Source organism: Schistocerca americana, chromosome 5 (genome assembly GCF_021461395.2).
Source record: "Schistocerca americana isolate TAMUIC-IGC-003095 chromosome 5, iqSchAmer2.1, whole genome shotgun sequence".
In the NCBI taxonomy this organism is placed as follows: domain Eukaryota; kingdom Metazoa; phylum Arthropoda; class Insecta; order Orthoptera; family Acrididae; genus Schistocerca; species Schistocerca americana.
Window position 1 is genome coordinate 440853150 of NC_060123.1, and position 22467 is coordinate 440875616.

At 38.8% G+C, this 22467-nt stretch overlaps 2 protein-coding genes across 2 annotated transcripts in view; one reads left to right on the top strand and one right to left on the bottom strand.

Annotated features, from left to right (window-relative positions):
- Positions 1–6115, bottom strand: part of LOC124616158 (probable Golgi SNAP receptor complex member 2) — a 32353-nt gene extending 26238 nt beyond the window's left edge. The window contains exon 1 of the mRNA XM_047144437.1: positions 5830–6115. Within this exon, the coding sequence (XP_047000393.1) occupies positions 5830–5966 (137 nt within the window). The 5' untranslated portion in view covers positions 5967–6115. The remainder of the gene's footprint in view (positions 1–5829) is intronic.
- Positions 6116–6242: 127 nt separating this feature from the next.
- Positions 6243–22467, top strand: part of LOC124616069 (transcription initiation factor TFIID subunit 6) — a 125783-nt gene continuing 109558 nt past the window's right edge. The window contains exons 1-2 of the mRNA XM_047144306.1: positions 6243–6417; positions 17402–17488. Coding sequence (XP_047000262.1) covers positions 6268–6417; positions 17402–17488 — 237 coding nt within the window. The 5' untranslated portion in view covers positions 6243–6267. The remainder of the gene's footprint in view (positions 6418–17401; positions 17489–22467) is intronic.

The window sequence follows — 22467 nt, forward strand, 5'->3', positions numbered from 1 at the left end:
AAGTTGACGAAGCTCGAGCCAAGATGTGCTAAACAGTTGCTAAACAGCCTGCTCTATTCCACTAATCACATCTCGGATGAGAATGGTTCCTGGTGTAGGTGCAAAATTCAGACCCTTCTCTAGCACCGAAACTGCAGCGTCGTAAAAAGTCTTCTCCATGAGATTAAACATGGTATGTCTTCTTGGATTCAGGTTTCAAGTCGATCATATTTACTCAACTGACAAACCTTAGCTTGTCGTTCAGTCCAGTCAGCCGGTGCCCAAGTGGCGCTGTCTACCCAGTTCCAGGATACCGCTGAAAGGTTCGCTGAAATCTTCAGATGGAGTGATAGTAATTGTCTGGACACCAAGCACAATTCTTGACACGTGTAGCGCACCCTTTCTCTCACAAGTGCTGCACTCGCCCGTCGTTTAATTCTGACATAGGAATACCTACTTATTTTGTTGCCAAATACCTGACATCACTATTGGGACTTCTCGTAGGCAAGTGCGACCATCACATTCGAAACTCTGAAGATTTCTTAGGTCACCTGAAAACCCTTAGATTGCAATCATCGAATCTGTTAGTAAGTTTCGATGTTGTGTCTTTATTTACAAAGGTGCCTTTGCAGAACTCTTTGGAGCTCATTAGCAACAACTTCGAGGAGGACATAGTAGCATTATTCAAACATGTGCTTGCTTCAACATAGTTCTAATTTCAAGACCAATATTTTGAACAAGTGGACAGTGTCACCATGGGAAGCCCTCCTCCTGTGATGGCCAATTATTTTATGGAGGACTTTGAAGAAAAAGCACTACAGTCAGCCACTCTCAAACCCTCTTGTTTTCTGCAGTATGTGGATATGTTTCTTCAGCATCTGAATTTGCTACATCCGAATATAAACTTCACAATAGAAGTGGAAAAATATGGTACTTTACCTTTTCTTGATATCTTGGTATGAAGGAAAGCAGATGGAACCTTGGGACACAGCATTTACCACAAGCCAACGCATACAAATCTATATCTGCAAGGCCACAAGAACTGTGATCATCCTGCACTATGCGGTAGTGCATTAGGTATGTTAGTTCATAGAGCACACGTGTATCTGATCCTGAGAGCCTGTCGAGTGAAATACAATATTTGAAGACAGTGTTCCGACAAAAGGGTTATTCTGAGAGATGTAATGCATTCAGGCCCAGGTAAGTTCAAACTATGTAACAGAATGAAGATACGAAGACAACCACCACTTTGGCCTTTTTGCTGTATTTTGGTGCCATGTCATCAAGAATCGGAAGATACGGAATTAAGTGCGTTTTTCAACCATCTGCAAAACTGAGAAATCTGTTGGGTTTCAGTTAAGGATGACCTTGGCATCATGTGTTGTGTACAAGATTCCTTGTCAGTGTGGGGCAGCGTATATAGGCCCGACATGCCACACAGTACAAGAACACTGCGCTGAACATCAGTGTCATACACGCCTTTGTCAACCGGAAAAGTCGGCAATTGCGGAACACTGCCCGAATGCAGGACATCATATGATTTATGAAAAGATGGAAGTTTTATCCCCAGCACCATCTTTCTGGGACTCCGTCGTTAAGGAAGCAATACCCCCCGTACAGCCGAGAATCTCATCAACAAGGATATGGGATTTCAACTGAGCACAGCCTGGAACCCTGCATTGGCTGCTATTAAATCACAACGTGAAAATCAAGATTCTTCGATAACAGGTCCGTCATAACACTGGCCTAGTACAGCCGTTGGTGAGTAACGTCTGGCCGCACTTGACAAATGCAGCATATAGCGCACGTGCGGGAGAGCCGCTCTGTTATTTTCGGCAGAGGGAGTTTGAATATGGCAAATCACTGGGTATGCATGATGTTCGCAGCTGCGCATTCTCCGCACATGTGTTCTAAAAACGGGGCATCGGTGTGTAGATACCGTCAGTCGTACCTAGCCACGATCAAGGCTGAACCACCTGAAGATGTCGGACAGTTGCTCCGAGGAAATATTGTGGAATTTGCACAACGTGATCTGGCGGCAAACCCATGAAGACTATTTATTACCACACAATGTTCAAAATTGGCACAGTACACACATAAACAGACATCTCTAGGTGGGTGTGGAACTACCCACTTAGGTTGTAGTGCATTCAATTTTGATCTTCCAATATGTGAAGTTGTATAGTTGCTCTTACAAAATTGCAAAACTTTCTATAATACTGCGAGTCATGTACCTCTTCACTTTCACAACTATTTGACCTTCAACTGTTACAGTTATAGTGTCTTTCTTGTTGGCACTCTGGTGAGAACAGTCCCATTTATCTTCCAGATAAAATGACTGCACTATTTGAACTTGAGTTGCTTCTACAAGATGACCATATTATGGATCTGGTCTTCCAAAGACTCCTTTTAAAGACCTCACATTTCTTGATTTGTCTACCATGTACTTTGATACTGATGGAACACGGTTCAAAATTGTTTTCTTTAAAAATGTCTCTGGGATACTTGCACTTTTTCACTGTAGGATGCACAATATTCAACAGCTGAACTGATTTGTGAAACATTCCTGGCAAGAGGGGCGAGAGCCCTTTGGTTAATTTTTTTTTTTTTTTTTAAAGATGGAATTTCTCCTTTGAAGAGTGTGGTCAGTTTTGCTGTAGTGTACTCATCCATAGCTTTAGTAATTTCTCTGCATTTTTCTTGACACATATAGCTTATGACTCGACTTCACTGACCACAGTTTCTTAACAGGGCTAACATCTACCTCTGTAGTTGACTGGCTGAGGGTATTTAATTCTTCCTGTATTGATGCAAAATCTGCACCATGGGAGGTTTCACCTTGTTCAGATACTATCATTGTTGTTATTCTGTGAAAACATTTAGAATACAAAAAATTGTCACTGGAAACTTATATATCACTCTCTTATGGATATGCAAATAGTCAGCACACTTCACTCTCCTGTGGTCCCAACCAGAAGACATTTCAAACAGTCCTTTGCACAAAACACACTGCAACTGTGTCAACTGGCAAATTCCTCACAAAAACACAGAACTCACTGGATGGTCTCAGATTAGAAGCTTCTTCAGTAAACAAATTAGCACTGAACAACTACAATATAGAAACCTGCAATGAACAACCGCAACAAAGAAACGACAACAAAATGTAAGAAATACCTGCAACAATGAAAGTGAAAATAAATAACTGCAACAAAGACAATAGAAATAAACACTGTAACAAAGAAATTAGTGAGAAACAACTTCAGTTAAGACATACATTACCTTTTAAAGTTAAAAAAAAAGATTTTTTAAAATAAACCCTACCCAACTTAAACGTGGAAGCTCTCCTTTACATAGAATGTAGTACTATATGGTACTAATCAATAGAAAAAATGTAACTTTTCTGGATGGGCATTTAAAAAAACTGTAAATTATTCAAAAAATTCAAAAGATGACAGTAAAAGAACTTTGACAGATATTTCCAAATGGAAGACACCATTGTAATCATAAAGCAATTTCTTTCAAATTAAAAAACCTCACAAAATATGTAGAACTGTTACAGAGATATAGCATTTTAAAAAAATTTCTGAAATTCACATCTTCAAAATAGTGTTCACAGCGTCATCTTTGGACGCCTGTATCTCAGGGCAGACATTTTTTTTTGAGGAAAAAAAAAATACACGTTTCTTACTTACTCCAGATTTTTAACGTATGCCAAATAGCATCCGACACTATGAAGGTAACCTCCCTGCCTGAAGTGATACAGATTATGCCCCTTAATCACACAGTTTATATATATTAACAAAAACAATCTATGTTTGAAACTATAGTGGCGGCAGCAGTAAACACGCATAAAATATATTGAACTGCACAAACTTCTGGACCCAGTGACTCCTCCTCCTGAGAGAAGGGTTGAAGAGATAGGAAGAGGGATGGAGGAAAATGACTGGGAAGTTTTAGGAAATTCGTAGAGTTACGGAAAAGTCACCCAGAACCCTGGATCAGGGGAGACCTACTGAACAGTGTGAGAAGGAAAGAGTAACTGCTTGGTGCCTGCAGATCAATTGTGCTGTTCTCATGATATTATGACCTCAATTACACCTACATTTTGCCCACAGCAACAGTTTTAAGAAGCAATCATACAAACAGATTTATACAAATAGTATTACCACAGTAAACTTGACAATATGGCATATGGTGTGTATTTGAGACCAAAATATGTTGTGTGTAGCCTAACTTAACCTCAAAGAAGTGGCAGAGTCATGTCTGACAGAAGAATAATACATACTTATCTCAAAAGTTTCTTGTGCAAAGCCAGGTTAGATAAATCAGGTAGTAAAAAATGGCAAAAGCCATTTAACTTTTACTTTATACAAGACATGAAGGGAACATGTGTTTACTTATTTCATCCAAGGATCATCTCACAATGATATAGGAGCTGGCACAGTAATACAACAAAAATCAATAGCTCAAAACATGGATATACACAGATTACTTAAGCATGTTCTATAAGAAAATGACATGTGTTCAGCTGTGGTCTTTATGAATGAACGACACCAAATTTGCCTGAAGTGATCTAGGAAAACCCAAATCATGATGTCCAGACACTGTGAAGCCCATCCTCCCAAATATGAGCTCAGTGCCTTAACAGCTGCACTGCCTCATTTGGCTGGTCACTATTATATAATGTTCTTTGGATTACACAAATATCTTCTGTTTGTATACACACTGAACCAACTAATAGAGCATTATAAACAGTTGGTGCTAAAGTAAAAAAATGGCACTTTAAATTTTCGCGTAAAATGTTTTAATCCTTCAGCTACATTAATTTGAGTGAATAGTAAGGAAGTGCACTAATATCCATTTTCATTTCAAGTTATACTCTATGTCATCCAGCAATTATCAATGTATTCTATAAACAGTTTCTGCAGGAGGGGAAGAATTATTAATTATGGTTTAACATCTGAGGTCTTTAGAGATTGAATACAATCTTGCATGGGGCAAGGATAGGAATGGAAATCAGACATGATCTTTTTAATAGGAACTGACTTAATAAGTCTGCAGAAATTAAAATGGGACATTTGGATTGGGATTTTAATACCACTCCCCCTGAACTGTCTGCCCTGCGTTGAGCACCATTTAGTTTGCTTCATGGCTTGGTGTTGAGGGCTAACTGGGTACATCTCTGTTTGGCAGGTATAGTTTAAGTCTTCCAGTGTTGTTCCAGTTATCGCAGGTGAATTACAGGTCCTCAAAGTTGTACACTCTAATCGAAACTCATTTAATGGATCCTTTCTAACAATATCATAAGGTAACTTTTCGTCTTTTGTGAAGTGAATTGGATAATCATAAAGTGTGCCTTCGTAAATCGAATTTCTAGCATACCTAAAAGCTTACACTGCAATACGGTTTCTGCAACTAACATCTGAAATGTATACTATTTACAGATGTTCTCAATACTTGTAGCCGTTCCGCATAACTTCCCCAGATTTTCTTTTTCCAATTATGCTTGATATTGCATATCTCTGGACTCTAATGTATCGTACTGTAACCAGTGTCCTTTACAGCCTTAAATTGTACACATTACTGCCTTTCACAATCCTCGCGCGTCTTGTGCACGAAATATTATCAAATCTAGATATTTTCAACCGAGCTACACCATAACCACGGCGTTTCACTCAGATAAACAGAGATGGAGTTTGCAATTGATCATTACAAGTGCGAGAAACGTATGTCCAAAAGGCCGCATACCGGTTATAATTCAGCACAAATCCATATGTTATGCAACAGCATCACGTAACAACAACGACGCTACAGATCAACAGTATGATTAATCTTCATGAAAGAACATACCTTGCTATTACGTTGATTTTATCCTGGAGCTCCTTTTCAATTTCTTCAGAATTTTCACCAATAAACCTTTCCAGTCCTACGAAAGCATGTTGCGTTTCTTGCACTAGCTTATATGTCTGGTGATACAAACTTTCCATGATATTCACTCACGCCTTCAGCAAATCTCCGAAATAATGACATACGCGGTGCATTACACCACTGCCCTTATTGCCTCATTTACTGCCAATCTCCCTCTACCACGACTCAACATGACACTTCACAACATTTACATTCTAACATTCTAGTCTCTTGTTTACCTATTATAAAGATATTCCAGTACGGTTCCTCAGATAATTTACTGCTAAACCGTTGAAATAAAGCGAAACTTTGCTGTGGTGTATCTTCACAATTTCTAATGTTAGTGTTAATGGCTTTGGAATTTTGTGACAACAGAGAAGAATGAGTGACGGTGATTTGTATTATGGAACGTCATTAGGGTTGGACTCTGTAAAAACTATTGCAGAGAGTATAGGAATAGGCAATCTTCCGGACGATGCAGCGAAGGAATTAGCAGACGATGTTTCTTACAGGTTAAAACTAGTTATCCAAGTAAGTGAGGTTATGTTCTTGGCTTTATTTATTCATAAACCAAAAAAATGTTACTGCTAAACTGTGCAGCGCAGTTTTAAATTTAAATTTCATTGGGAGAGACCAGTACCTACCATTAATTGAAGAACTATAGCAAAAATTGGGTTATTTGACCTTGTGTAATTATTACTAACAATCAATAATTATGAACAGCCTACGTTTCTTGTGCAACACCAGTGATTCCAAAATCCTTGTGATGTATACTGTTAATATTGGCATTTGTTCCACTATAATTTAGAACCTTATTGCGGATCACAGACGTCTCAAAGACATATTCATTGTGTCCACTTGTTTGCATCACATTTTCTTCAAGCACACTGCATTTCAGTTTAATGCCTCTTGCAGCTTTAAGCATGTTGGAAGAAACAAAGACTTGGCGAGAGCGGAAACCAATTTATGAAATACGGTTCACCGTTCCTTTCCGAGTGGGGTGTAGCACGCCCATTCTTGCATCATTGTTAACAATATAGCGTTACCAAGCACCTGCCAAGGTCATTGCCAGGTTTTTAATGTACCTGATCATTTACTGTAGCATTTAAAGTTCATTATTTTATAGCAGTTAAGTTAAAACTAAGAGTCATTAAACCAGAAATCCTAGAAACCACTGTCTGAGGAATGAAGTTAAAAGTAAGAGTCTCATTCAATCGAAACGCTGCCAGAGAAATTTTTGTGTGTCATATTTGCCTCAACATTATTCATTTCTTCCTTCATGTGCTGTGATATTTTTGTTTACTCCTCCCAAATATCCCATTTATTCAGGCATTTAATACTCAATTTCGTTTGAAGTGTTTTAATTAAAAAGCCTGAAGACAGTAATGTGGCCACAATTCTGAACTGTAAACGTGCGTGATTTTGATAGAATATTATTATATTCTACTAGATTAAATGGGTTTAGTGAACAGCCTGAGCCATCAGTAACTGTGGCTGTAAATACATCATCAGTAGTGCCTGTCGTGTTTTTAGTTGTATCTTCCAATTATAGACATCAGTGATATGATTTGGGTATAGCATGTCATTTATTTCCTGTGTGTTGAGGTTTGGATAGTATTGTTCACCAGAGCCTTTGAGTTTAATGGAGATGCCTATACATTGAGGGATTTTGTTGTGGAAATATGGAAGCGTCCGATTCCGCCCGTCTGCTTTGACCCATGACGTCACAAATATGGCGGAAACGACCATACACCACGACGCCAATATGGCGCCTATGACCTCATTACGTAAACATGACAACAAACACGAAAATACATCGAAAAACACACACATTCCACAAAAAACCGGATGACACTAAAGGGACAAGCATGGGAAATTAGGTGTTAGACACACACCACCATTCAAAACGACGAAAAAAAGCGACGACACAAAACTCTACTAATTCCATTAAACACAATATCCTCTGGAATCGGACGCTTCCCTTGACCCATATAGCTCAACAGCGGCTCCCAATCCCACAAATTGGAATCGAACACTTCCTTTCACCTACATAGCTCAACAGCAAGTCCCGATGCTGGACCACCCACAGCCACAACAACAAATTGGAATTGGACACTTCCCTTGACCTGTGTAGCATAACAACAACTCCCGACACCAGAACACCCACAACGACAAATTAGAATTGGACACTTCCATGACCTATGTGGCTGAACAACAACTCCTGATCCCAGAACACACACAACCACAAATTGGAATCGAACACTTCCGTTGACCTATATAGCTCAACAGCAACTCCCGATTCCGGAACAGCCACAACCACAAATTGGAATCGAACACTTCCCTTGACCTATATAGCTCAACAGCAACTCCCGACACCGAAACACCCCACAGCCACAACCACACATTGTAATGGAACACCGCTCTCGATCCCACCCCCAACAAATACACTAAGAGCAAGAAAAATAAAAACTTACCACAACAAAGTTCCAGCGCCACAACCTAGGTCGGCCACTACAATCACACACAGGCACGGGCGCGCGCGCGCGCACACACACACACACACACACACACACACACACACACACACACACACACACACACAGACACTCACACACACACAAAGCCACAAACCAATGAAAAAATACACAACCATAAGAGAGACCCACACCCCAACCCAACCTCCCTCCCCTGACCCCAAAATAAAATACCCGTAAACAAAAACCAGACGCAAAATAAAAAAAAAACTCAACAAAAACTGCAACAAAATAGATCCTCCACAACTAAATCACAAACCAACACACTTCCCCCCCCCCCTCACAAACAGTACCAATAACTAACCCCTCCCCCCGGAGCCGCAGTCACCCACCCACCCAAACAACCCTAACTAACCACCTTCGGCCTTTACATCTTACTAATAGCTCCGAAAAAAACAATAGCCCTTAGGGATGCTCTTCTGCCAACAGTACTCATCTAAATGAGACTGAAGGTTGGAAGAGCGTCTCTTCCCCCTCCCAATAACTGACTTAACGGCCACTCACATCCCCTCTATAGTATTTGTACAAGCCCCCGTCTCATAATTTTTAAACTCTTAACTATGGTTAACAACTAAATGATTGTACTCCCTCTCACTCAATCCCCTATAAGAAGAAAAAGCATCGGAAACTACAGTGGAACCCGGTTCTATAAACTCCTCAATTAACTCCACTAATTCCACCTTAGACCGCCCCTCCACAACCCTAAAAACACATCCCCCCCTGTACAACAGCCCCACACACCCAGAGACCAACCACAGACTTACCCCTCCCATACTTCCTTTTTGCAAACTGCGACTCGTCCATCTCCACCAAAACCCCAGGCCCACCCAACTTACTCCTGTACTTAATAAACTCAGAACATATTTCACGGCAAAACGAAAACCAGTGAAGCACACTCCTCTCACTCACGCCAGTCTCATGCGCACAAAAACTTTGAGAGGTTCTATAACAAAAGTAATACGTCAACAACACAATCACGTGCATGCCCAACCTAGACTTTTCGAACCAGGAACTGCGACGTTATCCCTGTGGCACTGCCACATATAACCGCCCCTGGTCCTAGACACCGGAACTTTTGCCAATGTTTTTTCCTTCAGACAGACAGTGCAATTAACTACCTCCGCAATCAACCCAAAAAGCTGTAGAAATTTGATCAGCTCCCAGCTGAGTCGCGCCCATCATAGCATGGAGTCGCACATTATTTATTTTATCGGTCATATCCATACCTAACAAGAGCAACAACAAATTAATTTACTCACATTAACACAGTACCTACAGTGAACAGCACAACAATTACTTTCACACAAAACCACTAAATCACTAACTCACTGAAACCAGTTCCACTCGAAACACAGCCAAAACGAGAACCAGCCACTAGAATCAGTAACGACAAACTGAACCAAATACACCACACAACTCGAAACCCCTAAACACACCACCAGAGGGCACCACGAACCACAACACGACGACACCTACAAAGACGCCACACTCACAAACCAAACTCCATGCCATCATGATGACTTCACACACCACAACAGCCTTACGCCACGGGTCAAAGCCGACGGGTGGGATCAGACGCTTAAGCTTTTTGAGTTTCCTGTGAAAGACTGGAGTGTACATTACCCGATGTCTTGGTCACATTGGAAGGTGATTGGCTGTGAATTATTAAATCCAGTGAAGTTAAATGAAATTTGTGATGACAGACTAATCTGAAGCATAACCAAGACTTAGTTTATGTTGGAAGGTGACAGTTTGGTTGTGAGTTGGCAAAAAGCCAAAGCCTGTGTCATGACAATATTTTTTTGTGTGTTGGGCATCCCATAGTTATATATACTTCCCTGATTAAAACCCTGTTTTTCCAGTGTGATCTGATAATTTCAAGTTTTTAATGTCTTTGAAACATTGATAACAATACCGTTCTTGACCCAGAACACTCTATTCCACTGGAGGTTGCAATACTGTGTCAGATTTTATTTTGCTAGTGTTTTCATGTTAGTGTTGTCAACCATTTGTTGTTTCTTAAGGCCATGATCACCATCATTTTGATAAGATCATTAGTCTGTGGAGAGGTACCTCATTGTTAACTAATCGTGATTTAATTGCCACTAATTTATAGCCAAGAAAATTTGCTAAATAGCTCACATTTGAGGCAGGCAAGATTTCTCATCAAGTGAAGGGTGTTGGAAGATCTTTGAAAGAGTATAATTTAATTGGTATATTTGTAATGACACCTTTTTGTCATATACTCTTCAGTTTGTATGATAGTTACTGTTAATTTGTCATGTGTCATGTTGATTTGAAATGAAATATAAAGTTGCAAATCAGTTGGGCTTAACTGATTCATAGATCATGTGGATTAAGCACAAATCAAACACTATACAACAGCATACACCATAGATCTCATCCTGAAATCAAGTTTTAGGTGTGGCAGGACATGTGTGAACAGTGAGAAGTAACTGCCACTAATTATACAGATTATTAGTAACTATTGTAAATGATAATTGTTTTTACTCCATTCTAATTAAAACATAAAAGTTACTTACTTTATTTTTCTAAATAAATAATAGAACAAGGTGAGGGGAGGAACCAAGCCCTACCCAGCATACAAACTGGTGCACAAGGAAGAGCAATGCAGAGGGAGTTCCTCTCTTGGTTCTGTCACTTTCCATGTTGTATGTTATGTGGCCAGGGATAAAACAGTACTGACCCAAAGTCCTGTGACTTCTGCTAATTGAAAACTAGGGACTTTGGTGCTCAACAAAAGATTTAAGGGTATCTTGTTTGGTAATAATGTTATTAGGCTGCTATTGATGGCTTACTGCCTACTTACTATTTATGTGATGAGAAAGACTAATGATTATCTTTGTACTACAAAAGTGGTGGAATATTTACTCTGTTGTAAGCATTGTCGCACAACATATTGTCAAAGTTATTTCCAGTCCGTGAATCAATATAGTTAAATTGTAATTTGTACAAAAAGTGGATAATAATGTATGCTTCCAATTTATTTCTGAATTTCTACATGATCTTAATTACCTAAATGTTTTGCTTGCTGTTTGAATGTTAAAGCATAATTACCATTTACTCCAGACTGTGATAGTGTAAATCACACTTAAGAGAAATTTTTTTTATAGTAAAAAAAAAAAAAAAAAAAAAAAAAAAAAAATATTTTATTTGGCCTTTGCATGTTTACAGCTTAGCCAGATACGCAACCTGCATCTGAGTGTGAAAATTGCAAAGCCTTTGAAGAGACCTCTGTAATATTTAGTTCCTATCTACTTTCCACAATATTCTTATCACTCACATGTGCACACTTCATGCTTACACCTAGAAATAATTCCAGCAACAGAAGTTTCTGTGTCTGAAGTAAATACAATAGCATTTTAAACTACATTTCATTATAGTGACAATGAGTCAACCCCAACTGAATATTTTCCTCATCTTGTCAATGTGTTAATTCCTTATTGCATGTTCATCAGAACACACAGTGAAGACACGATGCTTCATTTACATCTACATCTGTAGTCAGCATATCACCTTACAATCTGTAGTGGAGGTTACTTCTAGTTCTACTCTCATGTTTCCCTTTTCTGTTGGGTTTATGAAAGGTGTATGGCATGAACGGTTGTTAGTAAACCTACGTATGAGCTCCGATTTCCTCGGCTTGGTCATTTTGCGAGATGTGTGAGAGGAATTGATACGTTGCCGAACATGTTTTAGAACACAGGTGCCTGGAATTTCAACCTCTCCATGATGTACAGTACCTCTATTACATCATCTGCCACAAGAGTTTGTTGAGGATCTGTGTAATGCTCTCACACTTACAGTAATTTATTGTGACAAAATGTGTCACTCTTCATTGGAGTGTCTCTATCTCTTCCATTAAACTAACCTAGTAGCGGTACCAGACTGATAAGCAGAATTCAGGAATTGTCCCAAGAAGTGTTTTGTAAGTCAGTTCTTCCATGGTTAAATATCATTTCTTTAAGATTCTTCCAATGAATTTCAGATTTCCTACTGTCTTTCCTATAATTTTTTCTCTGTGGTCATTTCATGTTAGGTCACTCTAGATGGATACTGCTGGGTATTTTACGGTAATTACTGGTTTTGGTGGTTTATCACCTTAGTGTAATTGAGCAGTGATGGATCTCTTTGCTATTTATATATAATACACTGCAATTATTTACATTCAGAGTCAACTCCTAGCGCCTGCACCAATTGACAATCCTCTACAGGTCTTTCTGCATTTCGGAAATACGGAAGCGTCCGATCCCGCCCGTCTGCTTTGACCCATGATGTCACAAATATGGCGGAAACAAAAACACACACACACACTCTTTCCACAAGAAGCCTAATGACACTAACGGGACAAGCGCAGGAAATGGGGTGTTTTGGGTGGGGGGCAAACTAAATATGAACAAATTTAGACGCCTTGCGTAGCTACAACGTGTAAGTGAAGACAGCCATGCATGAATACCCACCCACCTCCCCAGGGGTCGTAACCCCTGCAACCCATAGAAGATAAAGATGCTTCAGTAGCTGATTAGTGTTTTTTGTCTTTTTTTAAAAAAAGAAATCTCACGGGATAGAACGAACGGATCAGAAAAGTAAATAAAATAAGATAAAACAGAACTGGAGACAGCCACACTCAAACCAAACTCCGCGCCGTCATGACGTCACACACGACATCATCCTTACGTCACAGGTCAAAGCAGACGCGTGGGATCGGACGCTTCTATCGACCCTGCATTTCACTGTAGTCTTCTGCCGTTGTAGCCTTCCTATAGACAACAGCAGCACCTGCAAACAGACTCACATTGTCTACTAGGTCAGTGCAAACGATATGCTATAACACTGCCTTGGGACACTCCTGAAATTACCTTTACCTTTGTCAGTTTTGTACCCTTTCAGACAATGTATCTTGTTCCCAACAACCATCATAAAAGAGCCCACAGTACAAACTAGGGAGGGCAAAGAAAGCCATATTATTGGAAAACAAGAAACATGAGAGGAGACAGGATTCTGGAGTTCTGTGACACATTTCAAACAGTTGTAGCAAATGTCCTCTTCTGTAAATACAAGAGGAAAATTTATACTGGTGAAACACCAGGTCACACAGGATGGTATAACAGGATGGCATCACAGTTAGATGTATGAACCTAATACAAGAATTTAAAACATATCCTTTGTGTGCAGATGGTTTTGCATTGTAGTGGAGCATCACTTTCCTGTAGCGTTTGAAACATGATGCAACTAAACAATTGTTACCATTTGGAGCTTGAAGATAAATATTCTGTGTTAATAGTTTTCAATTTATCCACTACTTTATCACTAAGCAGTGTGATATAATTGCAAATATATGTGGTACTGGGCAAAGAATGTTATGTTACACCACACCACTAAAATCTTGAAAATTGTCTTTTTAGTCACTTATTTTTAAAACTTTTGTTTTGTAGCACAGTATTTCTGGTGTGTGTGTGTGTGTGTGTGTGTGTGTGTGTGTGTGTGTGTGTGTGGGCGCGCGCGCGCGCGCGCGCGCGCGCGCGCGCGCGCGCGCGCATGTGCATGCGCACACACACACACACACACATTAAAGTGAAACTGGGCGATCTTTTTATGTATATACTTGAAGGGGGAAAAAGTATTGATTGTGACCTACAGCTTGCAATGAATTAGTAGTTGGGGTACTGCATATCGATTCTGATATTCAAATAATTTTGATTCTGAATTTCATACGCTTGTTGGATTTGGAAAGTATCAGCTCTCGGCACCTTAATAAATACAAAGGGCTCATAACATTGCATATGTTAGACTGAGTAACAAGCTGATGAGGTCTCAGTTGCTGCTGTGTATTTGAAGTTGCAGTGGTTGTCGACAGGATTCTCTGAAAGTTGAGGTTTTGCACCATTTTAGAGTCTCCGACTTCCTCAGGTTAAATAAGGAGAGAGGAAATTTCAAATAGCTGGCCTATGTGTTCTTGGGGAAGCATTGGTTCCTCAGATTTCATACAAAGAGCCATACAAGAGCCATCTCTTCTGTTTTTTGTTGGCCCAGTACTTTTGCATTTTTTTTCAGATCGTGCCCTTCTCTCCTCTTCCGAAATCACCCTTCCCATCCTCTGTCTGTTAATTTTTATTAGTAATGTGATATGTTTGTCCTGCAGTATCTTGAACGCTTCTTTCTTCTCTTTCAAGTCCTCCATCGTAATATATAATTTCATCATGTCCTCCTTGATCTGTGCAATCCATCTAATGCTGCTCTTTCTATTCCATAACTTTTCAATCACTCTCCTGCCAATTCTGTTTCCTGCTGTTCTCATAAAATGGCCTAGGAAAGAGATCAGTTTCTTTTTCATTGTACTTGTCACTGGTTCTATTTCTTTATAAACTGTTTCATTTGAAGCTATTTTCCAAATGCCCACTTTTTGGTGTTTTCTATTTACACATGTTCTGACTATCCTCCTTTCTATTTTCAGTAACGTGTCTGTTTCTACAATGTTGGTAGTTTTAAATATAGTTTCGCTTGTGTATGTTATGTGTGGCTGTGTGACTTTCATAGTGTTTCAGTTTTGTGGCTATTGAGAGGCATGTTTTTGTTTTATGTGTTCTTGGTAACATGATATGTTTTAGTCAGTTTTTTTTATTTTGCTCTGCCTTGTGGTTGTGTGTTAGTATTACTCCCAAGTATTTAAACTTTTCAACAGTTTTGTTTTTATGTTGTGCTCTCCGATTCTAATTTTGTTTGCCAGTGGCAGTTCTGTTAGCATTATTTCTGTTTCTTCAAAACATATTTTAAAGCCAACCCTCTGGGCTAATTCCTGTATTGATTGTATTTGTTGTTTGGTTTCTTGAATGTTGTTGGCGAGAAGAGCGAGATCATCAGCAAATCTTAAGTAAGTATGACTCACATAAATTAGTCAAAAATGACAAATGTCAGAAAAACACCCAAAATCCAATAATAACAGAAACTAATACCAATTTTTAAAAAAATATTTGAAGTATCTGCCCCCAGTCAATCACATAAAAAACGTGCGTGATGGACTGTGGAATGTGATGAAATTCATTATGAAAGACATCAAGCTCGGACAAAATTTCAAACTCGCAAACAGAAGAAGATGCAACTGACCTCAAAAACATCAGAAAAAATTCTTTGAAATTATCAGAAAGACAAAGTGGCAATACCAAAAGGATCTACTGGGTTCCATTTAAAGAAAACTACTACAAAACCAATTCCTGAGATTATTTCAAAACCTTTGATAAACAATTACACAATTAACAAGGAAGATACATAATTCCTGGCTGCAAAGCTTTTAACAATAGACCCAAGCACCCCTGTAAAAACCAAATCAGAAAATGTAAACCCACCTACAGTGCAAGAAATAGAAATTGCACTCAAAGAAATGACAAAATTCCAAAGCATGTGGTGAAAATAAAGTGTTTGTGGAAATGTGGAAGTATGTTGGTAAAACAAATTTTACAAAAAAATTGAGCAACATAAAAATTCCCAGAAGAATGGACCACAACTATCATTAGCCCACTTTTTTATGAAAAAAGGAGACATAAGTGATTCACACAACTATAGAGGAATGTCATGCTTGGACAGCACCTGTAAATTTTTTTCCAGGATTTTACACAATATAATCAAAGAACAAGAAACTGAGGGAATACCAGGGAGGCTTCAGATCTTGGGGAATCTGTGCCGAACAAAAGATTACTTTGAAATTAATCGTGGTTTATTACCACAAACAAAACAAGCCTCTCTCAATTATGTTTATAGATTTTAAGAAAGCATATGATTCTATCCATAGATCCTCACTGTTAAAAATTTTGAGACATTTTGGACTCCAGCCAAAATTAATTAAACTGACAGAACTTACCTAACAAATACAAATTCATAAATTAAGTTCAGAGGGGAGCTTTCTGAATCATTCTTGGTGAAAACTGATTTAAGGCAGGGAGACAGCCTGTCATCACTTCTTTTTAAATGTGTCCTTCAATGCATAATGAGGGAGTGGTACAAGGACAATACAAATAACTTTAAGGTTGGAACACAAAAGGATGAATAATGATGAATTATTTAGGATTTGCAATGGAAACTCCAGGTAGGAATATCAAAAAGGCTCTAGCCTGAGTTGCCGGAGTTGACAATCCTGTGTGTCAGATGTGCTTTCTTATGTGAATGAACACCACATTGTTAATTTATTTCTCAAGAATGCATCCTATCAGTACTGTAGATGAATAGAAGCAGTGCACCAGCAGGGAGCTTTGATGCACTCACCAGGTAACTGCATCCACTGGTCAGCTGTACTCTGGCCAAATTATTGCCCGCTCAGTTTCCTCTGGCTGACCTGTAATTTTATTGGTGCCTCCTGAGAATATGTTCTAATTGGAAACACCGACTTACTTGTCATTTAACTGGATTGATGGTAGGCTGTAATGTGAACTTCTGAGGGGCACATAGTGACAAGGCTGGCAATCAAAAAGTGAACAGTGACTAATTTTCTATAATGTACATGTGACATCATTGTAAAATGCCCTCCTTGGGCCGTAAGTACTTTATGCCTTCTTTCGCCATCTCATCAGTGTGTGTCATTTTCCACAGATAACCAACATAGACTCTACAAACTGCTTAGCCTCCTATCAATTCTTGTTATTGATAAAGTTTAACTTAAATTTTAAGTTCCAGGGAAACCCTTAGTCATCCTCGAGCTTGTACAGATCATTCCTTTTCAGTCGTACTTGTCACATTTCCTCTCAGCATTTACTAAATAATGAAATTTTTGTAATATATGGCTAATGTTGTGTACGGTCGTTAGTACTCAGTGTACTTTAAAATTAATTTGTATTGATGTTAGTATTTGAAACATTGTGTATGATTGCTCAAGTAAAATGTAGGGCTACCATAGTTATTACTGTCATTGCTACCTACTGTGATCTGCTGAAAATGTTGCTGGTCTTGAAATTTGATTTTCTGTGATTTAGGATGCAATGAAGTTCATGCACCATGGGAAAAGGCAAAAAATGTTGGGACCTGATATTGACAATGCTCTAAAAGTGAAAAATGTTGAGGTAAGCAGTCTTTTGCCCTGTAAAAATGTAAACTAAAAATTCACGTGTTTATCTTTGGTGGGACATAAGCAACTGTTGATATTAATCATCAGTGATAAAACCTGATACAGTTGTAAAAATTATTGATTTCTAAAAAGAAACAAAAAAAAAAAACAGTTTTTGGGTGTGTGTCCCATCTTCAGGTGCAGTTGTAAAATTGTAAATCACTAACGCCGGAGTTTCTGACATTCCTAAAACGGGGGAAAGGGGTCATTTTGACCCCACATAAAATATTTTCATATTTGACTTAAACAAGCACTTCTTTTTAGTGTTTGTTAACCCATGTTTTATTTCTAGTAATCATAACAATTATTTACAATTCTAAATAATAATTACTGACTTATTTGAACAACAATGTATCATACAAATTTATTGTTGCTACTGCTAACAAGTTTCTCAACTATAGATTTTAATTTATTAACTACTCATACAACCTTCTAGACTCATTTAGTATATTTGGTCCATTTTACTCTCACATGTGTTTTACAAGCAACTCTATATTACTTTTCACTGAAGCCATTTGAAGCTGCTAGGCGCACTTAGCACAGGTCATTTCTGTTTTACGCGCAAATTTTCCACACATGGCTTTATGGCACTGTACACAGTTTTCTTTGATCTTGTTGCCTTTGCAGAGGCTGATTTGGCACTTCCTCCGCTTTCTAGGTGATTTTAGTCCCATATCCTCTTTCTCTGCCTGATCTTCTTACTCTTTCATTCCCTTCAGTTCATTTGTCAGTTGAAGTATGAACTTCTTCCTTTCCATTTTCTTGTTTGTTACTATGTTATAGACGACCCATGCATTTATTGCCGCCATGTCCAGTATCTTGTAGAAGACATGCATTGGCCATCTCCTACATGCAACCTTTGTAGTATATTTACGGGTCAACCACATCCACCCTGTACTTTGTTGCATTGTAGAACGTTACGGATTCAGGTTTTTTCTTTCCTTCCTTGCTTATTACTACTTCAGCATGCAGCATACTCAGAAGAATGACATTTTTATTCTTCTTTCCTTGGTATACAGTCAAGGTGCAGTCTGTGTTGCCACTATTGTTCAGTATTGTGGTGGAGTGTATTTTAGCATTTGGCTTCCTTACTTCATCGGGGATTTCACCGAGGACCTTGTTCATTGTACCAACTAATGAAGTTTTCTTTCCTTTGTGTTTTTTAGCAAGTTGAAGAGACATAAAGAAGTTGTCTGTGGTCACATTACTTCCTTGATTTACAAATCACCCCTTAAGATGCTGAATGACCTACTCTCCAAGTGGTTGTTTCTCTCTATGCGTGTCCTCTTTGCTGAGGTATGGGAAAGCATTACATATATACTTTGTCATTACATCAACAGCCAACGAGAACTGGAGACCATATTTGTCTGGTTTGTTGGACATCAATTGAGTAAACCTGCATCTTGCTTTGCTTGGTAACAGTTGCTCATCAATGGTTATATTTTTTCCAGAGTGGTAAGCACAAATACTGTTTTCAATGAACTTTCCCCAAATTTCAGATGCAGGAGTGAACTTGTTGACTGCCAGATGTTCTGCCCAGGTTGATTTTTCATCAAAATGGAGAAATCTGAGAAGCTCCTGAAATCTGTCCCTTGGCATAATGTCATTGATGAAAGCAGACCCCCAAGAGTGCGACCAGATATCATCCGCAGACATGCATTTTGTGCACAATACACCCCAAACACACATGATGGCTGTCAGTTTCTCCAGTTCCTCGAGTGACGCAGTCCAGTCGTTGTGTTTTAGTAATATTCAAGCATTTGATTCTGTGTGTTTGTCATGAGATGTAGCATTGCTTCATCAAAAATAAGGCTGAAGGCACTGATGACAGAGCTGTCTACTCATTGGCAAACATAAGCTGTGGGACCTCCTCCTCTCCTTCAGAAAATTCACAGCTGACCACCTTCCAGAAGGTGAATAATTTCCAATCTACCACACGGTTCCATCCCTTTGCAATCATCTATGTAGACACTTCCAACTGTACCTGCTGTGATGAAAGAGTTGGTGACTGATGTATATCAGCATCTGAATCCTCTTCCACTTATCGCCCCTCATTCACAATGTCTTCATCTTCACTTGTGTCAATCATCTTCATCAGTAAAGTCAATTTCCGATTCAGCTTTGGAATTCTCTAGGAGATGTAACACTTCTTCATCAGAAAGTCCACACTGACGATACATGTTCGAAAACATGTTTCACGGACAAAGACTGCCTTAGTGACACAACATAAGCTGTTGTGGACTGAAATGTACATGTGCCAAGTTGCAACAATGAGCAGCAACTGCTGTGCATTACTGTTCACTGTCGCCACTGTATTGTGGGATGATTTACTTATATTCAGAAGAGAAATTACAGTGGGGTGAAATTGACCCTTTCTGCTGTTCTAGTATTAAATCAGTGCCCACTGGCAGCTAATGTCATAAATTCCTTTGTGTCTTGATTCATAATGGCTTTGGGATAAAAATTGTGTCTGTTCTTCCGGACATGGGGAAAATCTACCTGCCTTCATGCAGGTTCATATGTGGCACACCCTTAAACCCAGACCGATGTTAAGTTATGCAATGGTGAACCGGGATGTCATACCATTAATATGTACTCTATTTTTGATTGCTTTTATCAGTGGTTCTGCTCTTTTAATAGGGAATCTTCATCCTTTTGTGTAGGTCCTCCTTTGAGAGAGGTTTTCTGGCAGGCCTAGGGTTGAAGAGGATATCTTGTCTTACACAATGTATCAGGGGTGCAGTATTTTAACATATTTCAATTTCAGATATGCGTCCCTTATGGACCCACATTTGGTAACATACAGATGTTTTTTCTAAGCATTTCTGTTGATTCTGTGTGGCTTATGTTAACATTGTGGGTAGGTGTTTAATTGATTTCTAATTTTGCAGATGCACCTGAAGATGGGACAAGTCCTGAAACTGGGTTGTTTGTTCCTTTTTAGAAGTAAATAACTTTTACAACTGTAGCAGATTTGTCATTGATGATGAAACTGAAAATTATCTGTTGTACTCTTCCCCTCATCTCTTTCACTCCCAAATTACCTTCAGTTGACTCCTGATGCTTCTTAAACACCAAAGTGTAATTTTTAATATTGCATTGAAGTGCACTTGTTATCAACTATGCCCCATAAATTACAATAGTTTTAGAATTAAGGTGTGCAGTTTGTTGTTTGAGGGAGAGTGTAAAAATGTATGTCGATCAAGAAATTAATGAGAAGTAAGACTATAAAAGCTATGAATGTTTGAATAGTGTTCCTTCTTCATGTACAACTGTTCCTCCCATTGTCAGTAAAATGACCATTTCTGCACATAGTTGTTGAGCGATTCTGTAGTTTCAAATTCACTTTGTAACAGGATTCTGGACTCACTTTGTAAAGAAATTGAAATGCTGCTTTCTGTGTGTCAGCTCTTTTTTGCATGCTATTTTTCTCACCTCTGTAGTGTTAGCAAACAGTGACTGGGAAGAACACACAGAAAATGTTGTGAGGAAGGTGAACTAAAGACTGCGTTTTTTGGCAGAACACTTAGAAGATGCAAAAGATGTATTAAAGAAACTGCTCACACTGTGCTTGTCCATCCTCTTTTGGAGACTACTGTATGGTATGGGATCCTTACTGGGTAGGGTTAGTGGAGCATATCGAGAAAGTTTAAAGAAGGGCAGCATATTTTGTATTATCGAGAAATAGGGGAGGGAGTATCATGGACACGATACAGGATTTGGGGTGAACATCATGAAAACAAAGGCATTCCATTGTGGCAGGATCTTACACAAACTTTAAGTAACCTACTTTCTCCTCCAAATGTGAAAATATTTTGTTGGTGCCGATCTACAGAGGGAGAAACCATCATCATCGTCATCAAATAAGGAAAATCAGAGCTCGCAAGGAAAGATACAGGTTTTCATTATTTCTGTGCACTGCTCGAGATTGAAATAATAGAGAATTTTGTGGAGATGTTTTGATGAACCCTCTGCCGGGCACTTAAGTGTGATGTGTTGCATATCCAAGCAGATGTAGATGTAAAGACTGTAGTTAGGTAACGGTATTCCGAGGCTGTGAGTTTGCATACTTTATTGCCCCAGTTCTCTCTGAAATTATTTGTTATACAACAGAACAATCATTTTTGCAGTGCATTGATCACATATACACATAATGAAACACACAAAGAGATTTGAAGTAACAAAAAGTTTATGTAACTTCTTCAGGATTAAAAGACTCTATGCATAATTCCTCAGTCTTGAAGAAAGCTTTGAAGCATAATTCCACAACTTTTTGTTCGATTTCACTTTGTAATTACATAACCATATTTAATCCTCTATGATGTTGCGGTCTTCAGTCTGTAGACTGGTTTGACACAGCTGTCCACGCTACTCTATCCTGTGCAAGCCTCTTCATCTCCGAATAACTACTGTAACCTACATCCTTCTGAATTCTTACTGTACTCATGATGTGGTCTCCCTCTATGATTTTTACCCCACACACTTCACTCCATTTCTAAATTGGTAATACCTTGATGTCTTGAAATCTGCCCTATCAACTGATTCCTCCTCCTAGTCAGGTTGTGCCACAGATTTCATTTCCCCAAATTCTATTCAGTACCTTCTCATTAGTTATGTGATCTAGCCTTCTAATCTTCAGCATTCTTCTGTAGCACCAAGTTTCGAAAGCTTCTGTTCTCTTCTTGTCTAAACTCTTTATTATCCGTGTTTTACTTTATACATGCCTACAATCCATACCAATACTTTCAGAAAAAGACTTTCTGACAATTAAATCTATGTTTGAAATTAACCAGTTCTTCTCCTTCAGAAATTCTTTTTTTGCCTCACCAGTCTACATTATATATCTTATCTACATTGGCCATCATCAGTTATTTCACTGCCCAAACATAACGCAGTGGTTAGCTCACTGGACTCACATTCAGGACAACGACAGTT